The sequence below is a fragment of the Mugil cephalus genome, chromosome 1 (assembly GCF_022458985.1).
Source record: "Mugil cephalus isolate CIBA_MC_2020 chromosome 1, CIBA_Mcephalus_1.1, whole genome shotgun sequence".
In the NCBI taxonomy this organism is placed as follows: Eukaryota; Metazoa; Chordata; class Actinopteri; order Mugiliformes; family Mugilidae; genus Mugil; species Mugil cephalus.
The window spans coordinates 40,734,994-40,756,749 of NC_061770.1; the positions used below are offsets into that span (position 1 = coordinate 40,734,994).

Genomic DNA, 21,756 nt, shown 5'->3' on the forward strand with positions numbered 1-21,756 from the left:
TGATAGCTTAGCATTTTGACGCGTTTTAATTAATTTAATATATTTTTTAACGTTTTTTTTTGGCTGTTTTTTTACATTTTTAAATCAGAAAACCAAAACAAGTCGTATGTGCTTGTACAGTAATAACAAATAAATAATCACAAATACTCGTGGCTAAGATAGGTGTGCGACACTGTAGCAAAAATACTAAACTTAAAAGTTAAACATTGTTGAGGCAGCGCGCGCGCTGTAACGTTTATGTTTATGTGTGCGCGTGTCTCTCTGTGAGTGTGTGTGTGTGTGTGTACCCCGCAGAGCTGTCATCAGTCCACACACAGTTCATTTGCCAGATTAAAGGGGAATGGGATGTTAACATAGGCTGCCGGAGAACCCGTGCCAAGTTCACTACAATTTTGGCCCGACCGTGCCAATGTTGTGGTCCGAGTCAAGTCAGCCCGCTTCTCCACGGCTCTCCCCGACATTTGAAGGCATCACATTGAAAAACATGTATGTATAGCCCATATATATGTCATCGCAAAGCGCGTTATCACATTTCAAAGTAATAATAATCCATGTTCACGTACCATTGCACTGTACTGCATGGATTAATGGGGAATCCTGGAGTCTGGTTGGAAAAAAAAAAAAGCAAGCCGGTAGCTTCACATTTCTCACGCTCAACTTTGTGCTTTGGAGGGTTTTCTCTTGCAGTGCTCGCAAAGAAAAAAAAAAAGTCAACACCGGAAGACAATTCTTGGCAGACAGCGGTGAAGAGAAGTTAGGAGCACCTCGCGTTTTTTCTCTTTTTTTCCTGCTCTTCCTTCCTCTCCAAGTCTTACTTTTTTTGGATCGTTTTTTGGGGTTGTTCAGAGAAGTTGAACGTGATCCAGAAGAGGCTGAGTTTTCGGCACTGGGTTGGTCTCCGCCTTCACTTTCACTGTCTGACTGACTGCCGCCCTCCGGCTCCGAGCAGCAGTGCGTCAAAGCGCACAGAATATAAACAAGACCATTTCCGGCACGGCTTTTCGAAATAAAATCCACGTTCAGTTGGAAAAACAATATTATTTTGAAATATTCGCCTAAATGTGTAAAAGTATGTTTAACAGACTATATATTAATAAAATATTTTCTATCATTGGTTGATGGGGTCACTAAAATGGTTTGAAAATCTCTTGAAACTCTTATTATTTTACAGATTGTAGTTTATGTAACATACCTTCTATAAGACAAGAGATTAACTGTTTTATGCTGCGATTCATATAAATTAAAGACTGAAATGTGATACTATAGCCCACAGGTGTCAAACATAAGTCCGGTGGTCCAAAAGTGGCCCGTCAGAGGGTCTAATCTGGTCCGCAGCATGAATTTGCAAAGTGCGAAAACTACACAGGAGACTGCAGTTTATCAACAAAAACAACCAGTGGCCCTAATTTGTCCATTTTTTTCGAAAGAGAAGTGAACGTACCACAACACTGAGCCACGAGACTAAACAGCAGACTTATTTTTCTGGAGCTGTGACTCACAGGTTGTTATGCTGTTGTGTTACTGGAACACCCCCGCTTGTGATCAAACTGGGCCGTACGTGAACTAAAACGAGTTTGATACCCTTGCTATAGCATATCAGAAAAAAACACCCTGCACTACTTTTCTCTCTTAATGTTTAATTGAACTGACTCTTATTTTGGAAGCGCGATCTTCCATTTCCCGACCGTCATGCGGACGTTTTTCCTGTAACTTTATACAGCTCTGTTTTGCAACAGCCTTTGTATTCTCGCCTCTCATTGGCCAGCAGGAGTGGCCCCGGGACTCTGTACCCTGGGCCCCTCACTTCCGCTCCTCTGACGTGCAGTTTGACCGGAGCTGGACATCGAGTCTGAAGAGCGTTGTAGTCCTTTAGTTATGATGGAAAGCATGGCTCTGCTGCTGCCTTATAGTACACATGTATTATTATTATCATTATCATTATCATTATTATTATTATTATGATTTTAACAGACATACCTATTACCTATATCCAATTATTCAAAATAATTACCAATTGAGGGATCATTTTTAACTTTTTTTTCCACAATTGCATCAATAACGCAAACATTAAGCAACATATTCTGCTTCTATCATTCATATATGTACCTGTATCTCATAATGCATTTAATATGTAGTGCGGCAACAGCTACAGCAGCAGTGTTGTGACAGTAACAGGCACTGTTGTTGTGCTGTGGTGTTGCAGTGATGGTGCAGCGTTGCCAATAAAAGGGTGACCTCATTGTGTATAATCATTCATCAGAAGTTTATGACCGCACACTGAGCATCCAGTCCATAACAATAGCAGAAACTGTCATAGTCCACCACTAATCTCGTGAAGAGTGCTTGCACTTTTTATGAATACCTAAATAGAAAATAAATAATAATAATAATGATAATAAAAGTGCATCAAACATAAAATCAGTTGTGGAATAAATGAAAGACAGGTGATGATATTAAATGTAAGTTCACTCTGATATCGGCAGCTTTAAAGTTATATTCTTCGTGGAGCCTGCGTGTGTCCCTTGACTATTAAAATGTGAGTTTCTAAAGAACTGGGATGGTCTGGTTATACATTCAACTCATAATGTCCAGCAAAATAACGCTTTATTGATAGTTTTAACTGGTTTTACTTCTTAATTGCCGTCAATGATACCATGAAAGGCTGGCTCATTATCACATGCACCGACACCAACACTCTTCCCAGCCTTCATTAATCCAGCCTCGTTTCACGCAGTCCTCTGGTGCGCATGACACGTCTTCTGAGCGTGGGTCTGCCGCCCCCACGTGGCCACGGACACAACTGCGAGTTACTTCTGCACGCGTGCATTAAAACTCGGGTCCTGCGTACATCTGTGGATCTGTTATTTAAAGTTGACGCTGCTTCAGTGGCAATTAATACGATGAATATATGCTACGAAGCCGTGTGTGTTGGGAGATTAGTTAAATTGCAACAGTAAAAGCTACGTTTGCCCTGAAAAGTGCGAATGAAAGCAAATGCTACTGGGATCTAAGCACACAACCACATGAGACTATTACTGTGTCGTGGTCATCATACAGCAGGAAGTGATTCATTATCCATCAAAAAAGGCTATTACACAATCTAAAGTAACCCTAGATATATATGTAATGCTGGGATAAACAAGAAATTTAGATTAAAATATTTTGTATCATATGTTTTGTATTTTTTTTAGTAACTGTGCCTGTAAAAAGTGTCAATGTTTCCTCTTTTCATTGATTTCAAATTAAATAGAATTTGGCTTTCTGACAAATATTTATGCAAACCGACCCCTCTTTGATGTCTAAGTGAAAACAGATTTCTGCGAAGTAATGTCAATTATTCATAAAAAAAAATATATATAATGTAAAATGAGTGACTGCGTATATAGCCTATCCTCCTCCTCCTCCGTGCCAATATTTAGCAAATGCACCTTTGGCTGCAATCCCAGCACCGAGTCTGTGGGGACAGGCCTCAGTCGATGCTTGTGCATCTGCAGCATTTTTATTCCATTCTTCGTTCCAAAGCCGCTCAGGCTTATGTCAGGTCGCACTGATCAGGCTTAAACACCTATTCGGACTAAACCGTCTGAATTCTTCTCGGAAAAACATAAAAAAAAACCCCAACAAAATAAAAAACAAATAATAGAGACGACGATTCCATTTGTACAAGAGGGAAAAAGGGGTGAATACTTTTACAGGCTCCGTAATCAATAACATTAGCAGCGGCCATGTTTTATTCAAGTGTCAGCTACTTGGAAGTCGGCCATCATTACTTGTATTATTTATGCCGGTGGTTCGCCCACTGCAGCCTGTCAACATGTTGACGGTGAAAAAGACACACTAAACACATGGATAGCTTTTTTTTTTCTTTTTCTTTTTCTTTTTCTTTTTCTTAAAGCTACAAGAACGTCACTGGATTCAGTTACACTGTGTGTAATGGGGTCTCTACTTATTCCATTAACACCAACAATGTTTAATATCATAAGCAAAAGAAACAAAAGGCTGGTGTGAGAATGTAGAACATGTATTTAATGATTCTTTTACCAGTTTTTGTTACAGTATGATTAGTGATGCGTCTTTCCATTAAATCAGGGGTCTTCAACGTTTTTTCAGGCCAAGGATCCCCGACCTACTACATGTGTTCTATATTAAACTCAGCCTAGTGCTATTTATAAACAATAAATAATCAATATTGATTAATTCATTCGCACCGTTAGCTTCTCTTCTGCTAATATTGCAGAGTGCTTCTAGATTTCACCTGGGGACTGAGCAGGCTCTCGGCCAATTGCGGGGAACCTGACAGAGTCGGTTTAATATGCAGCCTCGTGATTGGCTCAGCTTGCTGACTGAAGTGCTGACTGGAATATAACGTCCTCTACCTCCATTTATCCCTTTTAATAAAATATGTTAAATTGTGGGGGAAAATTTAAAAAAAAATATATAAAAAATGTCTAATCAACCAAAGATTCTGCGATCCCCCTGCAGTACCTCCACGGACCTGCTAGGGGTCGTGGCCCCCTCTGTTGAAGTCCTATGCCTTAAACTGACATGTCACCTCAGGAGCAGGACTGGAGGTCTGGTCTGACTTTCGCAATTTCCTACCAATTGCACCATTTCCTGCAGCGCCTCAACGTCTTTTTTTTTTTCACGACACCAGAGCGAGTCAGCAGCTAAAGCCTTCAGTGTTCCACCGTCCAAAAGACCAACTTTTAATTAACCGCTAATCCTGACAGCAATGTGCTTCACATCATGTTCTCGCCGAAATTTGCCCGTAAAATCCCTCCCGAATTTTTCACAGCACAGAGTCAATCTTTGTCTGCATCTGATGAGAGCTGATTCCATTATCGCTGAATGTATAGAAACATGAAGGGAGGACGTGCTAACGGCTTAGGAGCGAGTCAAAAATCTAATTTGAGCGGCGTCTGAAAACGGGACGAGCTATAGGAGCGGGAGAGCGCCATGGCCCGCGAAGCAGCTAGAGAGAGAAGGGGATTTTCTTTCAGCTCACGTGCGCGGGGACAGACAAACAAACCTCAACCTAAAACCCCGACGAGGCACAATAAAAGCTCGCCTGTAGTCAGACGAGTAAATAAATATTCAGAAAGAAATGTCAGCCAGCGTTGCCTCTTCAGCATGGGAAAGGCGCGGGCTGGACAAGGGCTCTTTGTCTGCTGCTAAATTAACACTGCTGAGGGTGCACGGAGAGGTGCACTTGAGGATCGCTCTTATACCCAAAGCAGGCTGAACGTTTCCTTTAGTTATTATTTCCCTTTGCTCCCTTTTCATCCTCAAAAAAAAAAAAAAAAAAAAAAATCATCAAATCTCTGCAGCCACTTTCGAGCACATTTGTGGATTTAAAGTTATTTTCTGCAGGCCTCAACGGTCACACTTATTCAGAGATTTATGGTAGTGTAATTAATGCTTTTAAAACTTATTTATATACATACATATACTTAAAAGTTGTGGAAGTCAATGGACAAGCTGTTTAGTGCTCCACAACCTGACGATTTTCCATCACTTCCAAAAAACGGGGAAGATTCAGACTATACACACAAAAAGTCACAAAACAAACAAAAAAAAAAGTAAGGAAGAAAATATTTGAGTCAATCCACAGAAGACGTGGACGGGACAGGACAAAGAGCTCCACTTACCATCCACCAGGTCCTGGCTGATACGTCATAACAGAGCTGCCATTTAATGGACCTCTCCGTCAGCTTCCCTGCCATCGCTGCTCTCCCGGCTCTAATCGGACGCGTGCAGCCCGGTGGAAGATAAGACACCTAATCAAAGGGGCATCAGTAGAGGCATGCTGTGCCACATGTAGGCCAGACAACGTTGCATTATGGGAGGGGAATAAAAAAAAAAAAAAAAAAAAAAATCTGCAACAGCTTGACCAGTGACTTGAACCTGACTGTGGTAATTACGAGGAGCCGTGACCCCGCAGCCCCCACCCTTACGCTAACCTCCCCCCACCGACCCCCCCATCTCCTCCTCTCCCACTCCTTGGTGCTGGAGGTGGACGGACGTGGAACCAAACGCTGCTGCAACAAGTGGTCTCCTGGTTGCATTCATACGCACTCACTCGTCCGTCGGGTCGGATGGAGGGAAATTGGCCCAAAACTCATCAGTGAGGAATTTAATTTTGCTGTTAAAATTGTGTAATCATCTGTAGAATTAAAAAAAAAAAAAAAATCCCCCACACTTAGACATTTCAATTACGACATAGCTGAGAACAGGAGCGTCATTCTTCGAGAATGTTCCTCAGACGGGCTCAGAAAACGAGCTGATTGTGAGTCATCGCTGACCTGTGCGCTACCCTGCGTCTCAACCTTATTCGCCCTGTTTGGGTCTGACGATAAACCTGGTAGAAAAAAAAAACTATTACCAGAAATAAGGCATGATGAGATGAGATGAGATGCCTCAAATTGCTCACAAAAAGGCCCTGTTGTGAATAATCTGGGTGAATTGATAATCGAATGTCGCTAAAAAAATGGCCTCTCTCATTCTAAAGGTGACTCAACCTGTAACCCCCTCCAAAAACGCAGCTGTAAACATCTAGCGGTCATCCAGGGTCCAGGATGCTGGGCTTTCGCTCCGCTTTATTTATCCATAAATTAAGACGTTCGGCGCGTCCATGTAAATGTTATCTGAATGCCAGCTGAAAAGACCTTTTCTCTCCTGCCACATTCCAATCCTCCTCGCTGGGGCCACTCGGCGGCAGCTGGATTTCCCCACGGGTAACGGTGGGTGGACTTAGCAACAGTTACTTAGCATTAATTGCAACAAATAGACGCTGATGAGATGAGAAGAAGAAGAAAACAGAGAGAAAGCACAAACGCTTGGAAGTAAAAGAAAACAACAGCAAAAAACAAAGGGTTCGATTGTTGCGTTGTCGTCTTTACACGCAGCCTTCCAGTAAGCGAACGTCACGTTTTAAAGGTCAAATGTCAAACGGTTGTAGGTTCGCAGGAAATATGGTGGCACACAGACGACGTGATTGCCTTACAGCCGATTGCCCTTCATTAGTACCTGTTCACGGCTGACCTTTTCAGCGCGCCCCGTTTTAATAAAGTGCTAATTAGGAGCCTAATTAGCAGCCGGCTAATTCAACCAGTTCTTAAACAGACAGAACAATAAAACACTGAGCAGTCATCACCGAAAGGCAAATGTCAGCTCACATCAAACAAAAGGCAGACGAGTGTTACTCTGCGGGATGAAAGGCTACTCCTGACGTGAGGTGGTTTACTTTGCCGGGGTAAATGAAGAAGGACTGATTAAAGTGAAATATTCTGTGGGCTGGGTTTAATTGGACGAATGTGGAGTGGGGATCATTTCGGGCCTCGGAAGAGTCGCTTCTGTAAGGGTTATGAGTTCAAAAAAATCTAATTGTAAAAATTAAATCAGCTTGTACGGAGAGCGCGCACACATACGGGGAATTCGGCCTCCGAGTTCATGCAGGCGGGAGCACTGTGAGGAGTGGGCGCCTGCAAGGCCCAAGGCGCACTCAGATAGAAAATTTGATCGGATATAAATCGGAGGTGATGTGTTTGGGCGTCTGCTGCAGAAAATGATCCTTCCCGTTTATTCAGAGACCCCTGTTTTGTTGCTCAGAGCTCCGTTGCTAAATTAATTTGAGTTGTGTCGATTTTATATTGAAGTTCTGGGCCTGCGATTGTCATTTTATGCAGCACTAAAAGTCCTTTTAAATGTAGGAGTTGATTTTCTTGTATTTATTCCCTGTTCTTCCTCAATAGGCATATTTGCACGAACATGGATACCATTTGCACTATTGTTTAATTGTTTCCTGTTTTAATTTCTGCTACGTTTCCCTTACTGTACCAATTACTTTAATTTCCGTGCTACTGTGTGCTTTTATTGTATATATTGCGTTTTATTGTGTATAGTTGCTATAAGTTTCTATTTTTAGTGACAATAAAAACTTCTTGTTCTTGTTCTTAACTGGCCTCACACAAATCACCCTGTACCCTGCTGCACATTTATTTGTGTTGAAAGGATTTTATGGCAAACAAATAAAAACCTTAATATAACTCATGTAACCCACTCAATATAACCCACCATGAATATGATATGAGATATTCCCTTCTTCTTCTTCTGGTGTTATACAGTAATATGTTCATTTCTTGCAATTTACCACCTTCATCAAATATGCAAGCTCATATCATATGCTAGTGAAAAAGGAACGGGATCCTCTTCCACACTTAAATACACAAAAACTGTCAAATTATTAAGTGGAGTAAGTACAATATATATCCCCCGTTTATTCCTGTGTTAGAATAAAACTCAAAACACCAAGTTTAGTAAATCACTCAAGTCAACACACTTATTATGTCTGTTCATTTGTAAAAATTAGTATAAAATGGACTTGCACATAAAACATCTCTTACACACCATCCAGCCAATGATGCCAACACACACACACACACACACACACACACACACACACACTTCATTCTGCAGGAGAAAGGACAACGTTCAGGGCCGAGCTCACACACACACACACACACACACACACACACACACACACACACGAGGGCCGGGTGCACCTTATTGATTTTGAGGCCAAAATCGATACATTTCATCGTCTTGATTGGATTAACAGTTTCGAGTTCAACTTTTAATTGGATTTCTACTTTCTTCGGTGACGGCTTATTTGAAAATCAATACACCAATCAATAGCTCCGTCTTGGCGAAAATGTCAGCATGCCGCGCAGGCCGGAGGACGGAGGAACGTGGCGGACACCTGCTGCACGTGACTCACAGAGGGCTAGGGAACCTAATAATTTCTTTATATGTGGCTTTTATTTTAAAAAGTTCAGAACGACCTCCTGTAAATGTGGAAAATGGAAACTTTTCAAATGATGGGGAAGCACGTGGGGCTGTGAAAGGCATCAGTGCAACAAGTCTGATACTGGATGATCCTAATCATTATGTTATAGGACATACAGCCCATATGGATAGAAAAAAAAAAAAATGATCACGCGACCCACAATTAATGATCCATTAATAAATTCGGTGCTCCATAGACTTAATCCGTGTCTGGGCTTGGCAAAATAGCAGCGGAACACGCCAAGCCACTAACTCCAATCCTAGACAGGTAAACAGCCATGTACGAGAGAGATAACTGCTCCCAGCGCACTTTATGTTTATCGAGCACGCGGCTAATTATTTCTTTTGTTCAGCCAGATGTCATTGACCAAAAAAATAGCAGGTGGTCACTTATTTAATTAGTCCAGTTGACCAACCATTACCAGAGATTAAGAGCACACTTAACCCAGGCTGCTTTGATCGAGGCTGGACTCCTCAGATGTTATCGGCCCAAAAACCCAAATTAAATTTCAGGCTTTAGTTAAAAACTAAAAACTACGAGGAGCGTATAATATGTACAACAGGACAGTAAATCGAGGATAGTAAAGGTGTCTTCTTCTAGCTAGTAAAGACACAGACCGCAGCCATTAGTGTAGTGTAAGTTAATTTAAAATAGAACTAACTTATTAATTTTTCTGTTAAAATAGACAAAATACGTAAATGTGTGCAATTGTATTGATTTAATTTTACAGAATTCTACAGAACTCGTCTGTGACATCAAAACAGCGAGATGGATTTTCCAGTTAAGAAAAATCAGAAATACTTTATGAATAAATATTTTACAAAACAATAATAATAAGTCATCTTTTGAATCAGAAGATCTTGTGGACAAGTCAAGATCTTGCCCACTTGGGATTGTTGAGGGCAACACATTGTGTTCATGGATCGTGCACACATTACGCACGCCTCACTGACTCTTAACAACTTCTCAGGCCGACATCCATTTGGTTGGACACAAGTGCTCTTACAGTAATTATACTGTCTTTGAGTTTGACGTCCATTCAGATGCTAATAGTTTAAACAGCCAACAGACTTCACCACAGCCGACATATCTGAAGCCGTGCACACAAAGTTCACTATAGATCTATATGGGAGGAATGCAGTCGCTCTCGGTCACACCTGCGCTCTTCCTGCCTGGACACGCCGAAATGTCTGTTGTGAAACGGGTCAATTGTGTATTTCCTGAAGAGTTGGAAGAATTTACGAGGATCAGGTTTGTCTTGTTTGACTGCGAGGCTGCATGTTATCACATGCAAATTTTAACTTGCGAGATCAGTATAACAGATGAATGGAAACAAGTCTCAAAACAGGCACCACCTGCTTATATTAACACGCATTGGACTGTAATAAAGTGAGTTTACTTGTGTACACATGGCCAGGCGAGGATTCAGTTTCAGGCTTGTTCATTAAAACATATAAGCCAACATGGTACAATATATAGTTATATAACATAATTTAGAAAACGGATTTAATAGAAATGTCCTCTCTTTTAATTCAATGAAATGAATGACACCTTAATAAAATGAATATATGAATTATAAATAAGAAAAATGTCTTTCCCACTAATTATGACATGACCCCAGTGGTAAATACGATACCTATAGAGTATACAGTAAGGGACTATATGATCCAACATGTAAAAGTTGCTGGACCTCAGCCAGCTATAACAGAAGGTACATTACACACTGAAGAACGATCCAAAAATGCAAAATATAATTAAATTTTCACTTGAGTAGTATTTCGAAAGCAGGACTCTTACTTGTAAGCATTGGAAGTTAGCATGCTGCAAGCATGTCTGAAGCCCCAATAGTCTTAAAACCTGCTCAAAAGACTACTAATTCAGGTAAAGTAATAGAAGTATTTATAACAGGTGTAGCTACAAGATGTAAAGCTGTAGCATACAAATAACTGACATCACCTGCACATGCTACTGTGTTGCACACAGGTATACATCAATCAGCCATATGTTAGGTGGTAGGTGAATAGTTTGTTCTCACTGGTGATGAGCAAAATAAATGTCAGCATCTTCAAAACTCCCACTCTTGTCTCAAGTGGTCAGTACCTATGAAAAGATATAGTGAAGGAAAAGCTGTGAACCGGTAACTGTAGAGGCAGAGTGATCTTTTCTGAAAAATAGCATTTCTTCATCATGTGCTATGCATTTTTTTTTTCTGCAGCAGTTCCAAAAAAAAAAAAAAAAAAAGGGGCAAACATGTCAGCTCAAACATATTCAGAATCTAATTTATTTGATTATGAATACCTCTCACAATTAACAGTCTCGTAACATAATAATAATAATAACAGCTGTCAGACATGTTTAAGTGTTATAATTTAATTCACACACACACACACAAAAACATTTCCCAGTGTTGTTGGTCAGATTTAACCCATATAAAGCCTGAAAACACATTCCAAAAATTAAATGGAAACACACAGATCCTCACTGAGAGCCCTGGGGGATGCCAGGTAATGGCTGCGAGGAGGGGCGAGTGAGCACAGCCTCTCGGAAATGTTCACACCTCCAGTTTCCTGCAGTTTTTGATTCGGATCAAATTAACTCAAGCGTTTCCGTTATTAACGACTTAAGGTGTAGAGACATGTTGTTAATTGAAGATATGGCATACGTCAAACAAACAGCAGCTTCAGTAGCGGTAGTTCAACTTGGCAGAGGTTACTGAAGTGCTGAAAAGTGAAACTTATCCGCCACTTTATACAACAGATTTTAAGTTGGAACAAGTAGGATGGCTTTACTGACATGCAATGCTTATTGCTTTCAAAAATTAGAAGACAAAAGATAAATGTTTCGCATTTGTCGCAATCACGCGCATTAGTCCCCACGAAAAAAATTAAATAAAGAATCAAACTTCCAAGAACCTGAATATGAGATATAAAAACCACTGAGCAAATGTATCACCAGAACATACTCATGCAAATGCAAACAACCAGATGCAAACCATACAAACCGTAAACACATTTAAAAAAAAAAAAAAAGGTCATCCTTTCAAAATACAACACAACAATCTGTGATCTAATGTGAAATTCAGTGCATAATGTTGAACTGCTACTTTCAGACACGCCGGTGAAACATGCACTTACTGAATACCTGTTGACTATTGCAACGTTTTCCCCAGGTCTTTGGCTTGTGTGGAGATCGCACAATGAATATGATGACAGTAAAAATAAGACCTAGACAGGCACTTAAAACTACTTGGATAATATTTTCTCACACAAGATAAGCTCTGTTTGCGCACAGGATTAGCTAAGAGATTGCCAATATTATAGACAATGACAACCACACAATGCTAGTATTAATATTATTATTGTCACCTTAAATATCCTGTTAAAGAATTCAGTAAAATCCCTAAACAGTTCTGTAGAGTTACCACCATAAATACAATTTCTATGTCAAGCAATTACTAGCTTTATCTCATCATGAGTAGGCTAACTGGCTAGTTTTGTATAACTGTTAAAGATATGCATTTATAAAGTCACTTGTTTAGGTTCAGACACATAAAGACCTATTACAGCAATAAAATGATCATTACAAATCATAAACGACGAGCATAAAATGACACATATTCAAGTTATTTGTTGCAATACACTGTATCGTAAGTGCTAATGTTGCAAATGTTAGCTGAACGGACGGCAACATTTTTGTTTCTTTGGTGGAGTAAAATGAGAACCTGAATACTATGTTGTGAAGTAAATGTGAAGCTACAGCGCAAAGCTGATTAGCTTAGTATAGCGACTATAAAATGGCAAGCGAGCTAACTTGGCTCCACCAAGAAAGTCTTTCTACCAAAAGCCTGGTTTTCAGATGTTTGTTTAACCCATACAAAAAATATATTTTTTCTAAAGTTTACAAAAAGACAGGTAGTGGTTTTACTACTTCTTTATGTTTACTAGGTTTCTGTCTTCATGCTAACCCAAGATAAGCTAAGCTAAGCTAGCTAAACCGCAGTTGGCTGTAGCTTCATATTTAGCATATCCTGCAGACATTAACTAGTATTGACATTCTCATTTAACTCTCTTAGTGTACTTCCCAAAACACACAACATTGATTAAAGTTATTTTAAAAGACAGTTTTTTGACACTCAAACCCCTTCAATAAGAATTAAACATTAAATTACGACCTGGCAACGACATTAACTAACTGTGGAATGTTATTAACTTAGACTTAACCAGGAAATATACAGCATATGTATGATTGTATAAGCTTCTGCTTCTTATTTTGTGTATGTATCATGACAAGCGCTAACTAAGGTAGCTTAACTAACTAGCGTCTTCATGCCCGGTCGGCCATGTATCACAAAAGTTATCACATAACAGTATTCAACTTTGTTCTGTGGCTTCATAAAACCCCTAATACATACAATGTTCACAGAACAATGCAAGAAAACATTCAGGAATCATTGAGTGAACCGATCAAAGGAGAAAGTTGATGACGGATCCCTTTACACAAAATTTCCAAATGAACCAGAACATATAAAACAAAAACACTGTTCAATTGTGACAAATAATAATAATAATAAAAAAAGAAGATACAGTTAAAAGAAACAAGGCACATAACTTTATACAAACAAATGCCTTTCTAATAGACATACTGAAAGTACCCTAGGTCTGTCTGAAGTTGATTAAGGGTCAGTAGTAAAGGCTCTCTATTAAAGTAACCTGAGAGGGGTCCCTTTCTCCAGTTGCTTTCAGGTGAAAACCTCCATCCTTCTGTTGCAATAAGCCATTAAAAGTGGTTTTCCAAATGCTGAAAGTAGCAGTCACAGTGAGTAAAAAAAGCAACATTCTCCCACCACTCCAAAAGGTGTTTCTTGACCCAGTTCACTGCCAGTCTGGGCCGTGTAGAGAAAGAAGAAGAAGAAAAAAAAAAGAAGAAGAAGAAGGTCTGAGTATCCAGCTCTCATAGCACAAACTAGGACTGTGAAGGCGAGCAGATGGATTCTTAAGTGTGTGTATACAGTGTGTCGTGATGGCTGCTCCTACCATCCGTGCGGGTAGCGGATACCGCAGTGCTAGCGGTCTATACGTGGCTGCGGAAGCGTTGGCTGGGTACGAGTGGCTGTCTGCTTCGCAGTGGGTTTAACCACAAGAGTTTCCAGCGAGTGCCACAAACTTCAGCTAGTGCCCACTGCCAAGATCTCTTTGCACCATATCTGATGAGAAAACAAAGACAATCATTTAAAAATATATTTTACAAGATGTTTTACAGTGTGCAACACATATTTTTGTTTAGTCTATCTCTTATGCTGTTATAGTGGTATCTCTTTCCTTATATCATTATCAGCCATAGTAGTAATTGAATACTCATGTTTTCATGATCAAAAGGTCAAACTATTCCTTCAGTGCAGGGATCCCCAACCCTGCAGTAGATTTAGTTTATGTTTATGTCTCTATTCTTTATTTTAAGGTGAGAGAGAAAAGTCTTTTTGATTCTTCTGTATGTCCATAAAATATAGAGAACTGGCAATAAAAATATTTGAATCTTTGAATTACAGACAGATATTGTTTCAGGAGCAGTAACACTGAGCTGAGGTAATTACACTGAATTAACTCTGTTCTGCACCTACATCACCACAAGGTGGAGCTGATGGGCCGTGGTTTTGAACAAGCAGCTGAAGAGACCACTTGCAAAACCCTTTTCTTCCGCTGCCTCAGTTTCTAACGTCAGGGGAGAATGACGTTAACTCAAACTGGGAGATAAAATGTCTGTATTCAAACCCAAACTAAAACTGTCCTTGCATTAGCTGTAACTAAATTAACTTTATGTTGCACCTCGCAAGCCGGGTTGTAACATAAATGGGCACTTGCCTGGGATGACTTTTTTATTTCTTAGGGTGAGAATGGAAATTATCTAACATGCAGTTGATGTTTTTTCTTTATTCAATTCAAGCTAGTGTTGACACATGAGGTAAAATGTATGTATGTATTTTTATCTGGTATAGAAAGCATCACCACTTTATTATTTTTTGTGTGTTGACCCTAGGGTGACCCCTGGCGTTCCCAGGAAAGCCGACAAAGACTAGTTGATGTTAGAATTTCACTCTCTTATGTTGAGAGGAAACTGTGTGAGTACTGGGACAGTTTAATTGGGAACGAGAACCTCTAACTTTGTGATAGAATTCTCTTTGTTTTTACAGTGTTCTTTGTCAAGACGGGGATATTTTGGGTGAGCTGACAGGAGGGATTATGTGCGAACATGCCCACTGTGTGAATATCAGCCACCAAAATTGGGCCGACTTCTCTACAACACTAAAGGTCACATGCACACACAAAACAAAGCACATGTTTTTGCTAACGTTGTGATGTTACCAACTGGGTGAAGGCAGTAACTTTGTGTGGTGTAGAGCCACATTCATTGATAATTATGGGTGTGGCTCTTCCCATTTGTTGGTAAGTCACTTGGCTTCATTGAATTTGTAAGATGTGCGTGTGTGTGTGACCATCAGGCTGTGGTGAGGACAGTTCACTCTAACCCTAACCCTAGGGATTACTTGTTGCTAACGTTTTCCAATGCTTAAATAATTGTTGTGTGTTTAGTCATTGATGTTTGGTGTTTGTGGCCGTCTCGAAGATGGGGCATGATCACAGAGGATCCCTTTTGAGGGTGGAGGTGTTATACATATCTGTACCTCCATTGGCTTTGCAAGAAAACAGAGGTGATGGTGTCTGGTCCCAGTGGCTCTTGTGAACCCCCTACTAATGACTTGGGCCCCTTGGCATTTTATGTGAAGCCAGTACTTTCAAACTTGGTTTTTAAGATGGACAGTGATTTTACATTGGATCGTCAGTGGTGCAGTCGTTAAGTCCAGCTTTTTTCACCTAAGGCGGCTGGCAAAGGTGAAGCCTTTTCTACACGTTTCTTACACGTCAGCACTTTGAGACAGTAATCCATGCCTTCATTACATCTTGGCTGGATAACTGTTACACACTTTATTTTGGGGTCAGTCAGTCCTCTCTCACATGCATCCAGTTGGTCCAGAACGTGGCAGCTTGTCTCTTAACCAGAACACGTAAGTAAGATCACATAGCCGCCATTCGGGCCTCTCTCCACTGGATGCTTGTGCACTCTAGGCTCCATTTTTAACATTCTTTTATTTGCTTTTAAATCTTTGAAAGGTCTCGCCAAGCTTACCTCCCTGAGCTTCTCCATTCCTACACTTCTGCTCGGTATCTCAGGTCAGCTGATCAGCTGCTCCTGGAGGTGCCGAGGTCAGAAGTCGGAAGTTCAGAAGGTAAAGCGTGGAACAATCTACCACTGCACTTCAGACAAGCCCCCTCACTGTCCATTTTAAAAACTCGTCTTAAAACCCATTTTTATTCCTTGGCGTTCAATCCAGCATGAGAGGCTGCCCTTGTTTGGTGATTTTAGTGCTTTCTATTATTTTCTATTGTTTTCATTGTGTTTGGAGTTGAGGGGAGGGGTCTTTGTGGATCATCCCACAGATACTTTATCAGTTTGGGATCTAGTGAATTTTGAGGCCAGGTCAATACCTTGTGCTGTTCTTCATGTTTTTTTGAGTTGTTCCTGAACCGTTTTTGTGTGTATGTGTCAGGCTGCATCCTGCTGGGGATGGCTGCTGTCATCAAGGAGTGTCATTGCCATGGAGTGCTATAAGTAACATCTGCATGAATGCCAGCTGTTGCCATTGTGCTGGTCCTCAGAGCAAAAAGGTTGGGGAACAATTTGTAAACCTAACTATTACTGCTTTGACTTTAAAAGAGTTACAGGAAGACTCACATTTCATTTGAGAACTGGGACATTTTCTCAATGGTGGTCGTGTCCTGTGAGGTGGGAAAGGAGAAAAAAAAGCACAATGTGAAATAATTGGATCATCAAGATGATTCAGAACCTTGAGTTGAGTGTAACATGACTAGCCAGAAGCAGCAGTAAAAGCAGATAGAGGCATGTGTGGACATTTCTGATGCTATGGCGCTGCCAGAACTCTTGCAATGACATAATTTTGTTTTTTTTACAAATGTATTACAAATGAACATTTTGCTAACAACTGCCGTCATTTACAGGAGTATAAACACAATTGAATTCCCACTCTCTCACACACACACACTTGCCTGACCTTACATTTTCCTCTCTTGTTTCTTGTCTATTGATCGCTGCATTACTCGTATTGATTATTTTATTTCCGTATACTGTGTCATGTTGTTCTCTCTGAAACTGCTGCCCCTCATACGTCTTCAAAAGCACTTTCAACGAGGCTCACAGGCTAAGTGTTACTAAACTGTCATCCTTATTTTTACAGATCCTTTCAAAGGGTAAAATTAACTCGGAAATATTTCCTGTATTCGACACATTGGCATAGTGACAGCTGTGAATGGTTTACGATCTTGGCCTGAAATGGCATTTGAAACAAGACAATAAGTCATTATTGAGTACTCACGGATAGGATGCCTGCCAGCTGAGTGTAGAACAAACTGGACATGCCCCCAAACATGACCACTCCCATGAGCGTTGAGATTCGCAGCAGGGCCAGTTCGTGGCGTGTTGTAAACTTCTCCTGGGAGGGTGAATCAGCAGGGCGATGCCTTAGTGCAGCTGCTTTTATCTCATAACCTCTAACCTATGTAATACCTTTTAATTGTAGCATATTAACTTTTATATTGTCTTCCTGGAAATGAGTCATTAGCCCATCTAAATAAAAAAAACAATGCGCATGTAGTGGTTCAAAATGCTAAACGTGCAAAAGACGTGTTCGGACATTTGGATTCTGATGTACCTGATCGAGTCCGGTCAGCGGCTGGAAGTAGTAGTACTGGCAGAAGTCCAGCACCAGAGTGAATAAACTGAGGACCTGAGCGTAGAAGCACAGCTGCAGGAAGAGCCAGTGGTTATCTTCTCCCACGCAGTTATTAATCCTGCACAAAGATTAAATGGAATTAACACAATAACTTCTATTTCCATCAGTTGGAGACACAGACCAGTCAGCCACATCATTAAAACCATAAATATGGGAGGGAAATAACATTGATGACGATGGGATATTCTTCTGGGAAACCTTGGCCCAGTTTTGATGCTCACATGTCCATTGTAGGCGCTTTTTCCAGTGATCAGAAATCAGGCCCACACAACACAAACTGTGACGAACTGTACGTTTTCAGCATAAACACTTTTTTTGTTTTTTAAACCAGAAACCAGAAACATCCCACAAGAGCTGTCTGGCCATCATCACATGACCCTTGACAACATTTTTCTTAAATCTTTTTATTTGATAATTTTACCTGCCTCTAATCTTTGAGTATAACATGAATTATTCACTTGACCAATAATGTTATATGTGGTAAGTGTATGTCGCTTATACAGAATAATACAGTAAAGAAAAATGTACTGATTATATAGCATGAGTTTAGGATCAGGGCCGTTGGCTTTGTGCCTGTACCGCTGCTGTTGAATGCTGGCTAGTTCAGACGTCTTTTGTGCCGTTTTCAACTCAAGCTCTGAAATCGAAGGTAAGATGTGGACGATGCTTACCAAGGACAGTGGTGGTCCATCCTGCGCACACAGTGGCCACAACGGCTGCAGTGGTGCGATCTTTTCGGTCTCATTAAGTTGCACTTATTGCACAACTCCCAGTGTTCTCTCTCTGTTGCATGGAGACAATAATTAGTAGTTTATTACCAAAAGGACGGGAAACACAATAATGACATCTATAAACCCATCTAATTTGACTATGTCCAATTCAGTTTCATAGATAAATACTTCAGACGTGCACAATCTAACTATGAATAACAAATGATAAACATAAAGAGTAAATTAGGTGGTAAAGCGAACCAGAGTGAGGTATGTGAGGGTCCACAGGAAGACGGCCCGGATCTGCCGTGGAAGCTCTGACAAGGGCCGCGATGCAGAGCGCTGACGCTATGTAATAACCTAAAGAAACACACAGCGTGAGTGCGAACCAAACACCGGCTCAGTTATTTTTCTGATGCAAAGTCACTCACAGACGACTATTGCCCATGGGATGTGGCCTTCGTTGTAGTGCGGAAGTAGGACCAGCTTGGGAATAAAGAACGTGTTGTAGAGCCAGATCCCAAACACCACGCTGATGCACAGCCAGCCCATAGGGTCCACCACGAAGTGCAGTCGAAGCTTCATGGCTGCTGGGACTCCGGGGAAAATCTGCGGAGAAGCAACACGCACAAAAATGCAAATCCCAAGGAAGGATTTGCTTAAATAAATATGTATATAACAGACTGTCTGTTTACCCTGAATGCATAACCATATGTACATTACACGTCAACACACCATCCCATTGACCTTTAATGCATGTGATGAGAAAAAAGTAAAGCCGGGACACTCTTTGGACTCGCTTTCAGTCTTTCCTGTTTTTTCTAAACTACCTTCTCAATTAGCTTCGTTACACTCGAGTGTGTTTCTGGGCCAAAGACCTATGATACTAGTTTTGCTTAATTCTTGTGTGCTTTGATTTAATATAAGCTGCACTAAGACGAAAGACCAGTCTCTTGTGATTCTCTTACCAAAGGTTTAATGCTTTAAATGCACCACCAATCCCATGCTTTGTAACAGCTGATAATTATCAGATTTTAATGAGGAGCACATGAGGTCATGTTTAGTATTGGTGATGGTATAAAACCTGAACACAGGCCTGTAGCTATTGGGTTATGAAGCACGTGTCTGTAAACAAGCTACACTGATTTCAAGCCTTAGCATTATTCAGATCTTCATATCCCTGACAGGCTAGGACGCATGTAAAGCCTTATTGTTATTGTGGAGCCTCGCCTGCTCCATCATTCATCCTCCTGATAGCACTGATAGGCGCCATGGGCTTGGCTCTCGAGCCTCAGCGAGCTAACATCTGCCACCCGGTGCCATTTCACTCGATCAGCGTCCGCGTGCGGTTAACCCTGCGTCTTTAGTCCTTATTTTTTGACATAAAATGAAAAGATACTCACTTTCAGGAACTGTCCTATTCAGCGCACGTAGCCAGTGTGGGTACTTCCTCATCCAAGCCTCTGTGGGCTGGACGGACAGGACCTGCGTGTTTGGCAACCTGCACAAAAAAATGACACGTTTCCGGTATATTTGTAGTTCAAAAAATAAAACTACAAACACCTTTTCAGCAGCCAACATTCAATAGATTGAAATGAGGCGACGTCACACCTCTTCTTCTTCTTTTTCTTCTTTTTATTATTATTATTATTATTATTATTATTATTATCTGCATTTAGAAAAATGCATAGCTATGAAAAAATAAAAAATAAAAACACTCATGATAAATGATTACTCAAGCAACAGAGGGTGATCCCCGACAGCAAATGTAATAATAGACAGATATTCATTCTTTTTAAAGTCCGTTTAGATCAGAAGAATTTAGACAAATCACATATATATATATATATATATATGATCAGGGATTATGATGCAAATTTGGATTCTGGTTTGACACACTTCTTTTCTCATGCCTAATGTTTAGGCTTTTATTTTAAAGATGACATCCCCAGCTTCCTGTTGAATCCACGTGCATTCAACAAATTTTCATGGACTTGATGCACCCAGAGACAGGTGTATGGCGAGTGGATTGTGCTACAGATTGGGAGTTGTCGTTTGAAATTTTCGTGCCAAAGGGCAACTTAACTCTCCCATGTCGTGGAGAAGCACGTCGCCGCCGTAGTTTTGTTTAGTTTAGTTTTAGAGAAATGGGGGGAGTTATTTTCACTAGCTAGTTCATTTCAAGGACCTTTTCATTTTTGGTTTATGTTAATGTAATAAAAGTGGGATACTTGATTAGATCAATATGAATCATGTACACAACTGTAAAATGAAGCAAATTAGGCCACACCCCCATTTGTGTGAAAACAAACCATTAGTGGTAAATACAAATGCCCCCATAGCCAGTGTTTATTTTGTGTTGCTAGCATTCAATGACTGGAAAGCGGGAGAACTGGCCACTGTTAGTCAGGCAGACACATAAATAATGTTGTTGCCAAACGGTGATGGGCGACATTAAACAAAAAAATATGGGCCGTATGTCCACATAGTTTACAGACTGAAAACAAGCCCACTCAGTGGCCGGAGATGTTTTTTTATCATACAAATTAAAGGTCCTCCTTCTACACATAATTTTATATTATTATATATTACTATTATGGTGTATTGTTATTGTTATTTATTATTATCAATTATATTTCTTTATTGCATTTACATGTAAACTAGTATGTCATTTATAATGATAATAATAACCCATGAGAACACAAATTCCTCATGCAACCACTTCAATCCAAACAGAAAATAGTCCTACTATCTCCCAAAATTATTACAATACAGCAAGCATGATAAAACTGAATACATTTATTCAAACATACAAACACAAACAGGTAAGCAGGTAAGGAGTTTCCAGGACAAACAAATAAATAAACAAAACAGATAAACAAAAGCCTAATCATATCACTTGTCTTGTTTTGAACAAAAAGCACATTGTTCTTCTTTTGATGCATCAACTGTAACTGTAAATCACTGCAAGAGATTGGGTTGTGCAACAGCATAGCTTACAAAACAAATTAAGAAAGAATACATAAATATGGTTTGAAAAGTAAAATTAGAAATACAAAAACAAAGTGCCAGCAGAATATAATGGGTGCAGGAGAAGAGACACAGTCTATATGGGATGATTTATAGCCACAATAGCGTTAGGAATAAATGGGCCATTTAGAAATGGTCTGGAATGGTGGAAGCTTAAACTGGAAAAACCTCCAACAATGGGAGAACCATATATAACAACTTCCGCACACATTTCAAATGTGGTTTTCACCCAGTCAATCAGTGAAGATCACTCTGCCTTAAAGAAATCACCTTTGTTTAATTTGATCAATTAGCAGAGGCCTAGAACA

At 40.2% G+C, this 21,756-nt stretch overlaps 2 protein-coding genes across 8 annotated transcripts in view; both read right to left on the reverse strand.

Moving 5' to 3' along the window:
* Positions 1 to 5,767, reverse strand: part of LOC124998072 (nuclear factor 1 B-type-like) — a 69,942-nt gene extending 64,175 nt beyond the window's left edge. For 2 of the 6 annotated variants that reach the window (XM_047572268.1, XM_047572262.1), the window contains exon 1: positions 5,649 to 5,767. In XM_047572268.1, coding sequence (XP_047428224.1) covers positions 5,649 to 5,723 — 75 coding nt within the window. In that variant the 5' untranslated portion in view covers positions 5,724 to 5,767. Of the gene's footprint in view, positions 1 to 563; positions 909 to 5,648 lie in introns of those variants that run through there. The other 4 variants (XM_047572311.1, XM_047572304.1, XM_047572297.1 and 1 more) reach the window with 2 other exon arrangements.
* A 5,331-nt stretch (positions 5,768 to 11,098) lies between these two features.
* zdhhc21 (zinc finger DHHC-type palmitoyltransferase 21) lies at positions 11,099 to 19,929 on the reverse strand. Of its 2 annotated transcripts, XM_047572369.1 has the most exons (9): positions 19,822 to 19,929; positions 18,850 to 19,027; positions 18,680 to 18,778; positions 18,380 to 18,491; positions 17,628 to 17,766; positions 17,292 to 17,408; positions 16,634 to 16,677; positions 13,879 to 14,048; positions 11,099 to 13,727 (listed from the first exon to the last, which is right to left on the reverse strand). In XM_047572369.1, exons 2-8 carry the CDS (start codon positions 19,001 to 19,003, stop codon positions 13,916 to 13,918), a joined length of 798 nt encoding a protein of 265 aa, XP_047428325.1. In that variant the 5' UTR covers positions 19,004 to 19,027; positions 19,822 to 19,929; the 3' UTR covers positions 11,099 to 13,727; positions 13,879 to 13,915. The 2 variants fall into 2 exon arrangements, with proteins under 2 accessions (XP_047428325.1, XP_047428316.1); XM_047572360.1 differs by having other exon boundaries at positions 11,099 to 14,048.
* Between the last annotated feature and the right edge of the window lie 1,827 nt (positions 19,930 to 21,756).